At 39.8% G+C, this 18,311-nt stretch overlaps 2 protein-coding genes across 2 annotated transcripts; both read right to left on the reverse strand.

Moving 5' to 3' along the window:
- Positions 1-404: 404 nt before the first annotated feature.
- Positions 405-7,501, reverse strand: LOC136177505 (uncharacterized). The gene is made up of 10 exons (XM_065950913.1): positions 7,468-7,501; positions 6,704-6,739; positions 6,235-6,523; positions 5,980-6,131; positions 4,696-4,987; positions 3,181-3,693; positions 2,851-2,996; positions 2,031-2,253; positions 552-730; positions 405-466 (listed from the first exon to the last, which is right to left on the reverse strand). Exons 1-10 carry the CDS (start codon positions 7,499-7,501, stop codon positions 405-407), a joined length of 1,926 nt encoding a protein of 641 aa, XP_065806985.1.
- A 5,677-nt stretch (positions 7,502-13,178) lies between these two features.
- On the reverse strand, positions 13,179-18,252 carry LOC136177506 (uncharacterized). Its single transcript, XM_065950914.1, has 9 exons — positions 18,219-18,252; positions 17,458-17,493; positions 16,989-17,277; positions 16,743-16,885; positions 15,527-15,806; positions 14,714-14,856; positions 14,344-14,623; positions 14,015-14,160; positions 13,179-13,417 (listed from the first exon to the last, which is right to left on the reverse strand). The coding sequence occupies exons 1-9, from the start codon at positions 18,250-18,252 to the stop codon at positions 13,179-13,181; spliced, it is 1,590 nt and encodes a 529-aa protein (XP_065806986.1).
- Positions 18,253-18,311: the final 59 nt, after the last annotated feature.

Raw genomic sequence — 18,311 nt, forward strand, 5'->3', positions numbered from 1 at the left:
GAGCCTTTCTTTGACTTAAAAACAAACTGAGGGACATGAGGGAAATAAATGCAATTCAATTAAAAAAAACTGTATTTGTCCAGGGGGGGAAATTAAAAAATGTAGAAGGGAGAAGATTTTCTTTTATAACAAATTATAAAAAGTTAAAATGTTGAGAAAAAGTTGAAGGTTAAGTTTCATTTCCAGGTTCAGGCTCAAATCATTTGGGATCAATTCTTCTCTGATATTTAGCATTTTATTCTCATTTTTGATTCTCTCCTACTTATTTGACATGTCTTAAGGTGAAGCTTTGACTTGATTATAAACATTTAAAATGTATTCAATATGCTGAATGTGAGAAGATCTCTCCTATAATTAGTTTAAGCCTGTTACTGCGCAGTAGGTTCTAATAGAACCCTAAAGTACTAGGTATGTGGGTCTTGGCGGCTGCTGTAGAAATACACTCTATGTGCTCCATCCTCGCCACCTGAGGCACAAAAACAGGAACGTTTTATATATTCTGTTGGAACACAGAATGTGCAGATATTTAAGGTGTGAGGTGATACCCTCACCTGAATGGCAGAAAAAGTTGAGGTGCTCCTCACACGGCCTGTCTTTCCACAGGAAGCTGTCTCCTCTGGCTACAGCTCCACAGGCGTGACTCACACGTTGGGGGGCAGAATCGTACTGCCATTTGGTAAAATCCATGGCTTCACCGGACATCCAGAACCAGCTGTCCCCCATTATCTGTCTGCCCAATCAAATGAACAGGTTTACACATTAAAGGTGCTGGCATGTTAAGGTCCCTTATGCTTTGTTCAGTCTCCAACACATCCTGGCATTTCAGAAGGTCTAACAAGAAAATGTGCTGAAAAAAAAAAAAGGAAAACTGTGGCTTGTAATTTTATGTTAGCGACAAATAGATTTCAGTTTGTTTCTAAGGTGATTTATTTTTATTTTTTATTTTTTAGGGTGTGGCTTCACTGAGAGCTGTTTTCAATACATCAAAGCACGTCCATGCAAATATGGCACAAAAACAAAGGACACACAACATTTAACTTGAAGACCTGTGTCTTTTGAGTAAACAGAATACATTAGCAACATTTAAATGGATTAAGCCCTCTGATTTGTTTGAGGGAGAGAGCAGGAAGCTGCCATTTGAGTGTTCATCAGGATGTAAATGATATTAAAATTGTTGTCCTCGGTTTACCTGCCTGGTTCTGCTGTGGCATCGACTTACCGGCATCAAAATGGTGGTGAGAATTGTGGAGTGTATAGTTGAATTCTTGAGTTGGTTTTTGAGTGTGGCTGATTCCTATCTCTTTTAACCTCCAATCTTTGTGTTGAAAGATTTCCATGCAAAAGTTTCTGCACTTAGAATAATAGACTGTGTTGTTGCAAACTTAAAGGTCACATATTCTCCTCCTTTTCCGACCAGTTTAAATAAGTCTCAGAGGTCTCAAAAAACATGCCTGTGAAGTTTCTCAGAACAGGCTGTTTCAGTGTCTGTAGCTTTAAATGCAAATGAGCACTTTATCCAGGTTTGTTTTGAAACAAATCCCAAAGCCTTCCACCTGTACCACCAACCTGCCAAGGGACTACAGGTGGAATTAAGTCCATGGCTACAACCGGGTATACAGTATTTACATGTTAATGTTCATTAATGTGCACTGTCCCTATTTTTAAATAAATAAATAAAACAGTGTTTGACCACGCCCCCTCTCTGTAAGGCCTCGATTGTCTTGGCCTCTCCCGCTCCATGCCCAGTTGTTTACAGTGAGAAGGCGGACTCAGAGGGCAGAACAAACGTCGAGCTGTGGGAGTGTCACCCACCTGGGGGAGGGGTTACTGCCCTTTGTGATGTCATGAAGCCACAATATGTGACCTTTACATTATATCAGAGTACTATAAACAAACAAATATTTAAAAAAGGGACCTATGCAGATGGTAATACTTCAAAAACATTTTAAATTATAAGATTTAAACACTTGAAATTTTGAAGATGAAAATCCAACGGTCACATTTTATACAGCCCCCATGGACAGCCGTACCTGCGCAACCCCAGCCAGACATGATCTGTGAGCAGGAAAGAACCTCGGCTCAGCAGCTGCTCCACCTCGCTCTGCTCCTCTCGGCTGAGAATGCTCAGCAGGTCCCAGTGATGACGTCTGCAGTAGAGGAGAGCATCGGACCAGCAAAGCCGCTCACCCACCACCGTCACATTCCTGCCGTTCAACAGCATGCTCTCAGTCGCAGGAGGAGGAGGAGCGGTGTCTGCTGGCCAAAAACATACTTGAAATACATTTTAAAACAGGCTTGTTTTGATGATTAATTTCCTCGGGAAGTTTTAGTCAAGGATGAAATGCTGACAACTGACAGCCAAAATTTGGGATTGGATCCAAAATGTCCCTGAAATGCTTTTACACTAACATTTTGTCTGATGCAATGAACCCTGAAGCCATTGAAAATAACCTTTAATTTGTGTATCTGGCCGACCCTTTTTGGATAGAACACATCTTGTCTCTTTGCCAGGGGCGTGTCCAAAGGGGTGGCATGGGCCCCCACTAGAAATTTGATTGGCCACCCCAAAACAATGAATTGGCTATATGCCATGTCAGAGGCAGGATTTAAAAAATAATATGCTGAACCGCCATGTTCACCTATGTGTGTGTTTATTCACTGCTGTGCTAGCTTACTCTCAGTTAACTGCTTTCACAATCAGAAGGTAGCGAGAGAGAACTCCAATGATCCCCAGCTAGCCTCGAAGTCATCGTTTGTTATTGTTGTATTTATTGAGAGGAATCTACATATTGAATCTTTAAATAATCAGGTCTATTTTTATATTATGGACAAAAAGGGGAAGCAACATACCTGCCAAAGAAGCATACACTTCCACTTCACAGAGTGACAAAATCCTTTTCTGTCCCGGTAAGATCACAACCACGTAGCGACCTTCCATGTCTCCACAATGGAAGGTGTGTGTTAATGTACCTTCAACCGATGAGATAGTACCACATCTAATGGAGGAAGATGATGGAAATATTTCTCAGATTATATACAAAACTAAGAATTTCCATCACCAGTGGTGCTGCTAAGGCTTTCTAATGGCTGAATTTGAGCGGAATTTAAGGAATGATAGTTCTATCGTGCTGCTAGACTGAAGCTGAAGAATGATTTCTTTAAGAGATAAGTCTGACTTACCTGGGGTTTTGGGCGACCTCGGTTGATGGAGAGTTCCCAATCAGGATCTCTGCCCCAATGAGCCTTTCAGGACAACAGTCTGGCCTGTTGAAGATAGTAACAGCAAGAACCCTGTGCACAGCTAACAAGTCCAATTTCCACCAAGGAGAGGACTGGTTTGCAGTATGTGAACATAATCCAGTCATATCCCCATTTATAACATTGACTGCATGTACATTGTTCGCGGAAAGGGATGACTGCGTTGTTTGTCCGTTTGGGGCCACGTTTGCGAGAGGGTCCACTAAAGTGAGAAAAGTCAAGAGGAATGAACTATTATCGGAATTTTTGAAACAAACCAAAAAAAACAAGGCAAAGTCAGTGACAGTTGTACTTGCATACACCTCCACTTCACACAGAGTGAGAGTCTTCTTCGGTCCAGGGATAATGACGTTGACAAAGCGACCCATCACGCTGCCTCCCTCGCAGTAAAATGTGACCGTTTTACCCGCCCCGATGTGGGAGATGGAAGCACACCTGACAGTGGAAAGGAGTCAAAAGTCAGTAGGTTTTGGTCAACTTACAAACTTCTCATTCAAACACAACATCAGAGTCATGAATGGCTCAAAGAATCTCCAGGAGAGTTACAGCTCATCTCAAAAAGTACCAGCCAATGAATATGCTGCATTTTGGACACACTGCAAATGTCCATTTTCAGAATCCCATGATGGAAATGCCGTCATTCAAAGCTATATGAGATGAAGAAAAACACAAACGCTTGGAACAGAAAGTAACACTGGTGCAACCTTCTTCAGTGCGGCAAACGCCGGTGACAACAAACTTAAACGGGCTGCTAAGGAAGGCACCTTGTGTGACCAGTGTAAGTCGATACATGTGGGTACAGTTCAATTAAAGTATCCTGATATGGAGGTTTCGACCATCACCCTAGCCATAGCAATACTTACGCTAGATTGCTATCATGTTCCATATGATATGGCCTGGCTAACTGCATAACAGCAAAATGAATGAATAAATAAGAAGCATCAAGCTTTCCAAAAATATGAATTAAAGACACAGTAAACCCTTTTCCTTGATGTAACCAAGTGAAATGGATGAAAACATCAACGAAGTGAGTTTCAAGACAAACATGACTGCACGTGGTTGATTCTACAAGTTTGCGGATGAATCCTGGCGTTTGGTTAAGACTTCAAAGTCATGTAAAGTTTGCAGGGATTGGTTGAATTTTGCGAAGTTGACAACATTATAACTCCCCTTGAGGGAGTTCATTCCTGTCTTAACTTTTCCCATGAGCACTGAAGAATGTTTAACATAATCGCTGGAGAGAAATATCTGAACTTTTACAAGTTCTCCTGAATAATACGCCTTGCTGGGCGATTAGTGATAGAGCAGCTTCTATTTTGGTTTCTGGCTATGCACAAAGAAAGTTATATATGCTAGATAAAAGAATATATTAGTCTGGTAGTGATTAAAAAATGAAATTGACATTGATGCTGAATGCTCCCTTATTATGGTTTTTACTTAGGGTTGTCATTTCCGTTGTTCTCTGCCGAGTTCCCGATTCGGATCTCGGCTCCATCCAGCCTCTCAGCGCAGCAGTCTCCTCTATTGGTTACTTTGACAGATGTGACTGCGTGTGTTTCTCGCAGGTCCAACCTCCACCATGGGTTTGTCTCTTCCAAGGTGTGGGTACAAAACCCGTCATGGTAGTTGGAATCGCGTCGCCCATCGATGGCCTTGGACGCAGGACCATTAGAACTTGTTGAGGACTGGAATGCATTGCCTCCTAGAGCCAGATTGGGTACACGATTTCCTTGAAACAAAAAAAGACAGACATCCTTCTTTACAATGATTCATCAAGTGCATACAAGTTTAACAAGTCCTAATTGCAACAGGCAATCACTAATTGGATGGACGGGCAGGTGGACTTAAAAAACGTAAAAAAAACAAACTCAGTCTTATCAGACTCAATCTTTAAGTTGAAGTCCACAAATTGGCCAAATTTCATGAAATGTCACCATTTCATGAAATGAAATTGAGATTCAAAGTTCAAGAGAATGGCACTGATAATGGACAATTTGTGAGGCAGAATGCCTCCTGGATCCTGTTAAAGGTCTCATTGGCCCAAAAGCAGAAGTCTCAAGACTGAAAAAATGTGAACCAAAAACACTAGGCCCATACAGGTTGATTTTCGTCAACTCGGGTAAATAACAACTCTCAAATTTATTCATCCTTAAAAACATTGGGATTTACGATGGAGGATTAGGGCCATGTTAAATTTTTTTTTTTTTTTTAATTTCAAGATTAAACATGTAAATGTAGGACTTTATTCTAGTAAATTTACAACTTTATTCTCGTAAATTTACGACTTTATTCTTGTAAATTTATGACTTTATTCTTGGAAATTTACGACTTTATTCTTGTAAATTCCGACTTTATTCTCATAAATTTACGACTTTATTCTTGTAAATTTACGACTTTATTCTTGTAAATTTACGACTTTATTCTTGTAAATTCCGACTTTATTCTCATAAATTTATGACTTTATTCTTGTAAATTTACGACTTTATTCTTGTCAATTTCCGACTTTATTCTCATAAATTTCCGACTTTATTTTTGTAAATTTTAGGAGTTTAATCTCGAGATTTAAAAAAATCATAATTTTTTCACATGGCCCTAATCCTCCCTCGTAGGGTTTACCATTAGTTAGAAAAATGTTGTCTGTTACTGACTGATTTTAATATTCTTGGCCCTAGACTGAAGAGTTCTTGCACGCCAAAACTTGTTTGAATCATATGTACGTACCATCAGCATAATCTAAAGGGAAAACTTGGACATCGCAGAGAGTAAGAATCTTCTCTGTTCCTGGAAGAAAAACTGTGACGTAGCGTCCCTCTGTAGAGCTACATGGGAAGTAGAAAGTGCGTCCTTTGGGAATGTGGGAGATGATTGCACACCTGAGTTTGAGAAAAGGATCAGAAAAGAAAACACAAAGTGAGGTAGGTAAAAGCTTTTCCTTGTCCCAATGGGGGATGTAATATAGAAGTCTGCGTCAAGCACCTGGATTTTTTGGCACCATTGTCCTCCAATGAGTTTCCAATCCAGATTTCAGCACCGTCTAGCTTGTTTTCAAATTCATTTCTGTTGGTTATCATCACAGCAGTAACTGTGTACACATTCTGCAGGTCCACCCTCCACCAGGGATTGGACTCTTGGTGGGTAAGTGAGCAGGATCCTTTCGCAAAATTTGGGTCTCGGTTTCCATCAACAGCATTTCTGGCAGGACCATCAGGGTGCGGTGAAGACTGGTCTGCAGTTCGACTCAGAGCCACATTTTGCATAAGAACACCTAGTTGAGTAAACAAATATTCACCAGTCAAAAGAAACACAAATAAATAAGAAAGCACAAAGCTTTCCAAAAATATACATAAAAGATACAGTAAACACAATCCTTGATGTCTATACAGTAGAGTGAAATGGATCAGTATTTTGAACATCAATGAAGTGAGTTTAAAGACAAAAAGTTTACCTGCCAGTGCTCCCGATGTCATCATGAGGGAAATGCCTGTAAGGCGATTCGACAACCGAGTTAGAGATTTAGACTTAGACAAGACCAACAAAAAGGATCACATTAGTCCAGTTCTGGAGGTCTTTACACCGGCTCCCAGTCTGTCAGAGAATCGACTTTAAAATCCTGCTGCTGGTTTATAATGTGCTGAATGGTTTAGGGCCAAAAATACATCAGTGACCTTCTGATTAACTGTGAACCATCCAGACCGCTCGGGTCGTCTGGGACAGGTCTGCTCTCTGTCCCCAGAGTCAGAACCAAACACTGAGAAGCAGTGTTCAGCTTCTACGCTCCTTATATCTGGAAAAAACTCCCAGAAACCTGCAGGTCAACTGAAACTCTCAGCTCCTTTGAATCAAGGTTGAAAACTCTTACTGCCTTTCATTAAACGATTCCAATTGAAACTCTGCACTGTAACTTTTACACTTATTATATTTTTTATTCTTATTTTACTTATTTCAATTAATTTTAGTTTAATGATTCAGATTTTATTTTAACATACAGTATTTCAGTGATTTTTACATTTTCTATTTTAATGTTTCTTGTCTTTCCTCTGTCATGATGCTTTTTGACGTCTTGTGTGAAGCACTTTGAATTTCCTTGCTGTTGAAATGTGCTTTATCAATAAGCCTACCTTGCCTTAATGAAATATAATAATTAAGTGCACTGTTCAAATTAACACAAACTTACCAATAGTGGGCTTAGTTTAAAACACTCTGACTCACCATTTAGGATCCAGATGTACTGACTCCCATTCATAGCTTCGGAGGCCGGCAAAGAGTCAAGGTGAAAATAATTTTAATAAAAAAACGATCAAGAGGGATACACATCAGTCACTTTGTAGACGTTCCCTCTCCCTCTGTATTTCCAGTTTACCCTTGAGCATTACCAACTACCCTATTTACTGGATAATTTGTCTTGTTAAACAAGAATATGCAAATTGGAAGGAAGTTTGCATGAAAGGCAAAACATCCAGATGGGTAAACAGCCCATGCCTATTTAACCAACTTGGATTCTTAAGTATTCCTTGAAACAATGATTTCATCTCCAAACAAATTTACTTAACATTTCCTAAAACAAGCCTTCGTTTTTTGACTTCATACGTAAGGGCCATACAAACAACGCTGAATACTTCCAAGAGTTTACATGATGCCACAATATTGTCATACAAAGAAACAAATAGAGGCATAAAGGGGCTGAAACTCAAAAACAAAAAGCAACACTAACCCCAGTATTTTTCACCAATAATAGGGTAAAGTTCATCCCCTCCATTAGTCACTTTAATGTTTTTTCTGATTATTTGCATTAACTGTCTTCTGTAAAATTATTTGTCAATGTTTAATATATTTCGTGATATTCCCCCAATGGAAATTAATTTGAGAGTTAAATAAAACAAAACAAAACAAAAGAATAATGCTAAAAGTTCAGATTAAACAAATGACGATTCAGACATTTTGACATTACATATTTATTTCAAAATGATGTACAAAATAAAACTCAACTGTAATATAATGCACTGTGCAAAGTCAGTTTCACCAATATTAGCATTCTAAATGAGCGACAACTCATTTGCAGTATGTTTTCTTCATTTACACACACGCACACGCACACACACACACACACACACACACACGCACACACAATCACATATGGCTTCATTATCACCATTGTTCAAGCATACACATACACATCTCAAAAATAAAATAACAATAATATATTCGTGATAATAACAAAATCAACATATTTCAGAAGTGCTGTTTGTTCTTTTACCGTAATCAGTGAAAGAGTAACAACATTCATACTTTTCTTGTCTTGTACAGCATGTGTCACAAGAACACATTGATGAGCATGGGATGAAGCAAAAATAACTCTGGTCCTTAATAAGTGAATAACTCTGGTCCGAATAAAGTGTCACTGGTATCACAGGAAGTAGATTGATACAGAGGTCACACCAACTCATGAGGTTCTTTCCCAACAGTAGTGATGTGGGAAACAAAAATAATCAGACCCTGGTCCCCAAATTTGTATTTGCTGACCTCTGCTGGTGAAAACAAGGTATTGGTTCATTTGATTTCCATTTTTTTCCAGGGTTGATAAGCATTCATGGTTGTTTTTGCAAGATTCTAGCCGTTCAAAGATTAAGGCCCTGTGTCCACCTATGATTTTTTTTCTGAGCGTCAGCATCCCCAATTATTTCCAAAGAAGAGAGAGAGCTTTTCAAAACAGACGGCCGCCTGAATAAAGGCAAAGCTTTTTTCAAACATTTTTCTCTGCATTAAATAACTCATTGGACATAAATCCAGCAGTCCTATAGTTACAAAAAAAAAACAATCTATAAGTCTTAGAACCTGTTTTAGAGCCCTTTAAAGATGTGAAAGTGAAAAAAAGCAGAAAAAAAGAGGAGTGATACATACAGTATATACGTCATGCCACCTTTTGCATAAGTCAGTGCCCAAGGGGAAAAAGTCTGAACACCCTCCTTAACATGGAAAACTTCCTGGTGGATAGCTGTTTACAGATGAAAATGAAAAAAGATTGTGTCATAAATAACATGTTAGAAGCTACATTTCTGAGCTCAGGGATGTCCTCACCCATTTTTCTCTGATTCGTCTCTTCATTCAGGGAGAGCATGTCTCCTCTTGACTCGATGGTGTTGCAGCTGATAAAGCCGGACCTGCTGGACCAGGAAATAGAGAATCCCCTCAGTGCCACCTCCAGCACCCCGGCCCTCCATCGACCACAACTCCAGGTACACTCTTTACATGTTGCTTTTATTGTTGCATCCTTTGGCTTCAGCATTCAAATTTTAAAACATAGTTATCTTAACTTGTTGATGTAAAAGGTTTGAATAAATAAGCGTCCATTGGACTCTTAAAGAGGTCATTTTATGCCCTTTTATGGGTTCATATATTTAATTTATGTGCCTACTAAAGTACGTTCACAATCGCTAATGTTCAAAAAACGTGTTTGTTTTCATGTACTGCTCCTCCTTGCTCCCTCTCCGCTCTGAGTCTGTCAGCTACGCTCTGTTGTGCCCACACTGCAAGACCCCACGTGGGCCAAGTCTGCTCTGATTGGTCGGCCTGTCGGCTCTGCTGTAATTGGTCAGTTGCTCAGCACGGTTCTCGGAAATGTCACGCCCCTTTCACCATATTGGGAAGTCATTCATTAGTTTCCCCTTTCCTTTTTTAACTTTCATTGACAAACTTTGGTTTTCACTGCAACGAGAGTGAGTGCTGTCAGATGGGGCCCCTTAGGGAGGTCTCCTACGGTCATTGCAAAATTTGAACATTTTGGGCCACTGCTTTGGTTTAAAGTTTGTTAGCCCTCAGGGGCCCCCCTTACTGGTCTGGGGCCCCAAGCAGTTTGCCTGCCCCCTGGAAACATCATGTGTACATAGTTACTGCAGTTTTAAAGTGTGTTGTTTTCTTCTTTGTGTAATTCAGTTTCAATTTGTTTTTTGAGATTTTAAATGATGTTTCCAAAAAAAAAAAAACCCAATCTCTTCTTCTCTTGGGACAATGCTGTAAAAAGTGCACACACAAACACAGACACACCCACACACATCATAAAGAACCAGTACATGTATGACAAGAAGAACAAGGTAAATCCCCGTCCAGCCCTGTCTCTGGGTGTGTCAGGTGTTGGCAGGTAAATCAGAATCACTGACACTCCTGAGGCCAGAACTGGTTGATAAATTCTTTATTTGATCCCTCTTCTGCTCCACTAGCGACGGCAGGCTAAATAACAGAGCTTCACTTACACAGCCTCCAAAGACACTTCCTTCATATTTTAACATCCACAAGCACTTTATGTATAAATAGATTTATTCTAAAGGCTAACAACAGGATGTACAGAACTGTTACATCGTCTATTTATTTCAAAGCAAAATGAACTATAGTGATGTGATGAATATTGATATCCTTAAATCAAATCTGAATTTCTAAACTACGAGACATCTCACACATTATACACCAGCTGAAGTGAAAGTTAAACTTATCACAGTATATATTATGATGTCAAATTTCACACTTAAGTATAGTCTATTCATTTATGTATATATATAATACATAATGTAGTGAGTATAAATAATGAGTTTGCAATGGTTTTCAAATAGGATCTGAACTCAGTTTAAATGGAAACAATGTAAAGAGTGATATTATATTTGGTCCAACACATGAAAAATGCAGAAACAGTAAAAAAAAAGCTATAAAGGACGGATGCTTTTATGAGATCACAGTGAACCACCAACCGGCAACCTCCAGAAAAATAAAGCCAATGCTGAAGTGCAAAATCCTGCAGGTGCTCGAGTGTCCGCTTGAGGCTGACTCCAGGAAGTCACATACACACAACAGGCAAAAAAGCCATTTTTGCAGCAGAAATAAAAAAAATATAAAAAAAAGAAACAGGTCTGATTAGTGATTGTCATTACTGGCACACACAGTACAGGGGGTTATTTTTTAAATAACTGCTCCATTTTGATCTTGAAAACGAGACGTGTTGTCCATAGTTAGGCGTGGAGCTGACATGATTGACAGGTGGGCGTGGTTTAACGGTTTGTCAAGAGGCTTAAAACCCACCTCAGCTTCAGCTCTCAACCTGTCAACAGGTTGACTGAAAGTTAGACTGAGACAGGATTTCCAGCCGGCAGAAACAGATGGCTGACATCACTCAGACTTCATCCATTAATATTTACAGTCCACTGTTTGTGACCCACACATTGCTTCTGAAGAGTATTAATGATGCTGCGCTTTTGTCAAATCCAAACGGTTGAGATTTGTGGACAAAGTATACTGAAATGTTATTCAAACAGCAGATTAAAAGTGGTGTAGGGAGTTTAAGAGCCTTTCTTTGACTTAAAAACAAACTGAGGGACATGAGGGAAATAAATGCAATTCAATTAAAAAAAACTGTATTTGTCCAGGGGGGGAAATTAAAAAATGTAGAAGGGAGAAGATTTTCTTTTATAACAAATTATAAAAAGTTAAAATGTTGAGTAAAAGTTGAAGGTTAAGTTTCATTTCCAGGTTCAGGCTCAAATCATTTGGGATCAATTCTTCTCTGATATTTAGCATTTTATTCTCATTTTTGATTCTCTCCTACTTATTTGACATGTCTTAAGGTGAAGTTTTGACTTGATTATAAACATTTAAAATGTATTCAATATGCTGAATGTGAGAAGATCTTTCCTATAATTAGTTTAAGCCTGTTACTGCGCAGTAGGTTCTAATAGAACCCTAAAGTACTAGGTATGTGGGTCTTGGCGGCTGCTGTAGAAATACACTCTATGTGCTCCATCCTCGCCACCTGAGGCACAAAAACAGGAACGTTTTATATATTCTGTTGGAACACAGAATGTGCAGATATTTAAGGTGTGAGGTGATACCCTCACCTGAATGGCAGATAAAGTTGAGGTGCTCCTCACACGGCCTGTCTTTCCACAGGAAGCTGTCTCCTCTGGCTACAGCTCCACAGGCGTGACTCACACGTTGGGGGGCAGAATCGTACTGCCATTTGGTAAAATCCATGGCTTCACCGGACATCCAGAACCAGCTGTCCCCCATTATCTGTCTGCCCAATCAAATGAACAGGTTTACACATTAAAGGTGCTGGCATGTTAAGGTCCCTTATGCTTTGTTCAGTCTCCAACACATCCTGGCATTTCAGAAGGTCTAACAAGAAAATGTGCTGAAAAAAAAAAAAAAAAGGAAAACTGTGGCTTGTAATTTTATGTTAGCGACAAATAGATTTCAGTTTGTTTCTAAGGTTATTTTTTAAAAAGATTTTTTAGGGTGTGGCTTCACTGAGAGCTGTTTTCAATGCATCGAAGCACGTCCATGCAAATATGGCACAAAAACAAAGGACACGCTACATTTGACTGGAAGACCTGTGTCTTTTGAGTAAACAGAATTCATCAGCAACATTTAAATGGATTAAGCCCTCTGATTTGGTTGAGGGAGAGAGCTGGAATCTGCCATTTGAGTCTTCATCAGGACCATAGACTTCAGTCAAAAGTGCTTCTTCCTATCTCTTTTAACCTCCAATCTTTGTGTTGAAAGGTTTCTTCCATGCAAACGTTTCTGCACGTAGAATAATAGACTGTGTTGTTGCAAACTTAAAGGTCACATATTCTCCTCCTTTTCCGACCAGTTTAAATAAGTCTCAGAGGTCTCAAAAAACATGCCTGTGAAGTTTCTCAGAACAGGCTGTTTCAGTGTCTGTAGCTTTAAATGCAAATGAGCACTTTATCCAGGTTTGTTTTGAAACAAATCCCAAAGCCTACCACCTGTACCACCAACCTGCCAAGGGAATATAGGTGGAATTAAGTCCATGGCTACAACCGGGTATACAGTATTTACATGTTAATGTTCATTAATGTGCACTGTCCCTATTTTGAAATAAATAAATAAAACAGTGTTTGACCACGCCCCCTCTATCATGAACCGCCGTACCTGCGCAACCCCAGCCAGACATGATCTGTGAGCGGGAAAGAACCTCGGCTCAGCAGCTGCTCCACCTCGCTCTGCTCCTCTCGGCTGAGAATGCTCAGCAGGTCCCAGTGATGACGTCTGCAGTAGAGGAGAGCATCGGACCAGCAAAGCCGCTCACCCACCACCGTCACATTCCTGCCGTTCAACAGCATGCTCTCAGTCGCAGGAGGAGGAGGAGCGGTGTCTGCTGGCCAAAAACATACTTGAAATACATTTTAAAACAGGCTTGTTTTGATGATTAATTTCCTCGGGAAGTTTTAGTCAATGATGAAATGCTGACAACTGACAGCCAAAATTCGGGATTGGATCCAAAATGTCCCTGAAATGCTTTTACACTAACATTTTGTCTGATGCAATGAACCCTGAAGCCATTGAAAATAACCTTTAATTTGTGTATCTGGCCGACCCTTTTTGGATAGAACACATCTTGTCTCTTTGCCAGGGGCGTGTCCAAAGGGGTGGCATGGGCCCCCACTAGAAATTTGATTGGCCACCCCAAAACAATGAATTGGCTATATGCCATGTCAGAGGCGGGATATAAAAAATAATATGCTGAACCGCCATGTTCACCTATGTGTGTGTTTATTCACTGCTGTGCTAGCTTACTCTCAGTTAACTGCTTTCACAATCAGAAGGTAGCGAGAGAGAACTCCAATGATCCCCAGCTAGCCTCGAAGTCATCGTTTGTTATTGTTGTATTGATTGAGAGGAATCTACATATTGAGTCTTCAAATAATCAGGTCTTTTTTTATATCATGGACAAAAAGGGGAAGCAACATACCTGCCAAAGTAGCATACACTTCCACTTCACAGAGTGACAAAATCCTTTTCTGTCCCGGTAAGATCACAACCACATAGCGACCTTCCATGTCTCCACAATGGAAGGTGTGTGTTAATGTACCTTCAACCGATGAGATAGTACCACATCTAATGGAGGAAGATGATGGAAATATTTCTCAGATTATATACAAAACTAAGAATTTCCATCACCAGTGGTGCTGCTAAGGCTTTCTAATGGCTGCTTGAGCGGAATTTAAGGAATGATAGTTCTATCGTGCTGCTAGACTGAATGCTGAAGAATGATTTCTTTAAGAGATAAGTCTGACTTACCTGGGGTTTTGGGTGACCTCGGTTGACGGAGAGTTCCCAATCAGGATCTCTGCCCCAATGAGCCTTTTAGGACAACAGTCTGGCCTGTTGAAGATAGTAACAGCACGAACCCTGTGCACAGCTAACAAGTCCAATTTCCACCAAGGAGAGGACTGGTTTGCAGTATGTGAACATAATCCAGTCATATCCCCATTTATAACATTGACTGCATGTACATTGTTCGCGTAAAGGGATGACTGCGTTGCTTGTCCGTTTGGGGCCACGTTTGCGAGAGGGTCCACTAAAGTGAGAAAAGTCAAGAGGAATGAACTATTATCGGAATTTTTGAAACAAACCAAAAAAAACAAGGCAAAGTCAGTGACAGTTGTACCTGCATACACCTCCACTTCACACAGAGTGAGAGCCTTCTTCGGTCCAGGGATAATGACGTTGACAAAGCGACCCATCACGCTGCCTCCCTCGCAGTAAAATGTGACCGTTTTACCCGCCCCGATGTGGGAGATGGAAGCACACCTGACAGTGGAAAAGAGTCAAAAGTCAGTAGGTTTTGGTCAACTTACAGACTTTTCATTCAAACACAACATCAGAGTCATGAATGGCTCAAAGAAACTCCAGGAGAGTTACAGCTCATCTCAAAAAGTACCAGCCAATGAATATGCTGCATTTTGGACACACTGCAAATGTCCATTTTCAGAATCCCATGATGGAAATGCCGTCATTCAAAGCTATATGAGATGAAGAAAAACACAAACGCTTGGAACAGAAAGTAGCACTGGTGCAACCTTCTTCAGTGCGGCAAACGCCGGTGACAACAAACTTAAACAGGCTGCTAAGGAATGAATCCTGGCGTTTGGTTAAGACTTCAAAGTCATGTAAAGTTTGCAGGGATTGGTTGAATTTTGCGAAGTTGACAACATTATAACTCCCTTTGAGGGAGTTCATTCCTGTCTTAACTTTTCCCATGAGCACTGAAGAATGTTTAACATAATCGCTGGAGAGAAATAGCTTTTACAAGTTCTCCTGAATAATACGCCTTGCTGGGCAATTAGTGATAGAGCAGCTTCTATTTTGGTTTCTGGCTATGCACAAAGAAAGTTATATATGCCAGATAAAAGAATATATTAGTCTGATAGTGATTAAAAAATGAAATTGATGCTGAATGCTCCCTTATTATGGTTTTTACTTGGGGTTGTCATTTCCGTTGTTCTCTGCCGAGTTCCCGATTCGGATCTCGGCTCCATCCAGCCTCTGAGCGCAGCAGTCTCCTCTATTGGTTACTTTGACAGATGTGACTGCGTGTGTTTCTCGCAGGTCCAACCTCCACCATGGGTTTGTCTCTTCCAAGGTGTGGGTACAAAACCCTTCATAGTACGTGGAATCGCGTCGCCCATCGATAGCCTTGGACGCAGAACCATTAGCACGTGTTGAGGACTGGAATGCTTTGCCTCTTAGAGCCAGATTGGGTACATGATTTCCTTGAAACAAAAAAAGACAGACATCCTTCTTTACAATGATTCATCAAGTGCATACAAGTTTAAACAAGTGCTAATTGCAACAGGCAATCACTAATTGGATGGACGGGCAGGTGGACTTAAAAAACGTAAAAAAAATAAAAATAAAAATAAAAATTGCTCATAAATGATTGGTTTATTCTCAAAAATGTGTCATGAGAGTTCACAGTGACATTGATCTCAGACGTATTCACAAACTCAGTCTTATCAGACTCAATCTTTGAGTTGAAATCCACAAATTAGCCAAATTTGATGAAATGTCACCAAGGCGTCACTGAGATTCAAAGTTCAAGAGAATGGGACTGATGATAGACAATTTGTGAGGCAGAATGCCTCCTGGATCCTGTCACAGGTCTCATTGGCCCAAAAGCAGAAGTCTCAAGACTGAAAAAATGTGAACCAAAAACACTAGGCCCATACAGGTTGATTTTCGTCAACTCGGGTAAATAACAACTCTCAAACTTATTCAACCTTAAAAACAGTGGGATTTACGACGGAGGATTAGGGCCATGTTAAATTTTTTTATTTTTTTTATTTCAAGATTAAACATGTAAATTTAGGACTTTATTCTTGTAAATTTACAACTTTATTCTCGTAAATTTGGGACTTTATTCTTGTAAATTTAGGACTTTATTCTCGTAAATTTACTACTTTATTCACGTAAATTCACGTAAATTTACGACTTTATTTTTGTAAATTTCAGGAGTTTAATCTCGAAATTTAAAAAAATCATAATTTTTTCACATGGCCCTAATCCTCCCTCGTAGGGTTTACCATTATTTAGAAAAATGTTGTCTGTTATTGACTGATTTTAATATTATTGGCCCTAGACTGAAGAGTTCTTGCACTCCAAAACTTGTTTGAATCATATGTACGTACCATCAGCATAATCTGAAGGGAAAACTTCAACCTCGCAGAGAGTAAGAATCTTCTTTGTTCCTGGAAGAAAAACTGTGACGTAGCGTCCCTCTGTAGAGCTACATGGGAAGTAGAAAGTGCGTCCTTTGGGAATGTGGGAGATGATTGCACACCTGAGTTTGAGAAAAGGATCAGAAAAGAAAACACAAAGTGAGGTAGGCAAAAGCTTTTCCTTGTCCCAATGGGGGATGTAATATAGAAGTCTGCGTCAAGCACCTGGATTTTTTGGCACCATTGTCCTCCAATGAGTTTCCAATCCAGATTTCAGCACCGTCTAGCCTGTTTTCAAATTCATTTCTGTTGGTTATCATCACAGCAGTAACTGTGTACACATTCTGCAGGTCCACCCTCCACCAGGGATTGGACTCTTGGTGGGTATGTGAGCAGGATCCTTTCGCAAAATTTGGGTCTCGGTTTCCATCAACAGCATTTCTGGCAGGACCATCAGGGTGCGATGAAGACTGGTCTGCCGTTTGACTCAGAGCCACATTTTGCATAAGAACACCTAGTTGAGTAAACAAATATTCACCAGTCAAAAGAAACACAAATAAATAAGAAAGCACAAAGCTTTCCAAAAATATACATAAAAGATATAGTAAACACAATCCTTGATGTCTATACAGTTGAGTGAAATGGATCAGTATTTTGAACATCAATGAAGTGAGTTTAAAGACAAAAAGTTTACCTGCCAGTGCTCCCGATGTCATCATGAGGGAAATGCCTGTAAGGCGATTCGACAACCGAGTTAGAGATTTAGACTTAGACAAGACCAACAAAAAGGATCACATTAGTCCAGTTCTGGAGGTCTTTACACCGGCTCCCAGTCTGTCAGAGAATCGACTTTAAAATCCTGCTGCTGGTTTATAATGCGCTGAATGGTTTAGGGCCAAAAATACATCAATGACCTTCTGATTAACTGTGAACCATCCAGACCGCTCGGGTCGTCTGGGACAGGTCTGCTCTCTGTCCCCAGAGTCAGAACCAAACACTGAGAAGCAGTGTTCAGCTTCTACGCTCCTTATATCTGGAAAAAAACTCCCAGAAACCTGCAGGTCAACTGAAACTCTTAGCTCCTTTGAATCAAGGTTGAAAACTCTTACTGCCTTTCATTAAATTTCAATTGAAACTCTGCACTGTAACTTTTACACTTGTTATTTTTTAAATCTTATTTTATTTATTTCAATTAATTTTAGTTTAATGATTCAGATTTTATTTTAACATACAGTATTTCAGTGATTTTTACATTTTCTATTTTAATGTTTCTTGTCTTTCCTCTGTCATGACGCTTTTTGACGTCTTGTGTGAAGCACTTTGAATTTCCTTGCTGTTAAAATGTGCTTTATCAATAAGCCTACCTTGCCTTAATGAAATATAATAATTAAGTGCACTGTTTAAATTAACACAAACTTACCAATAGTGGGCTTAGTTTAAAACACTCTGACTCACCATTTAGGATCCAGATGTACTGACTCCCATTCATAGCTTCGGAGGCCGGCAAAGAGTCAAGGTGAAAATAATTTTAATAAAAAAACGATCAAG

Source organism: Labrus bergylta, chromosome 22 (genome assembly GCF_963930695.1).
Source record: "Labrus bergylta chromosome 22, fLabBer1.1, whole genome shotgun sequence".
Classification (NCBI taxonomy): domain Eukaryota; kingdom Metazoa; phylum Chordata; class Actinopteri; order Labriformes; family Labridae; genus Labrus; species Labrus bergylta.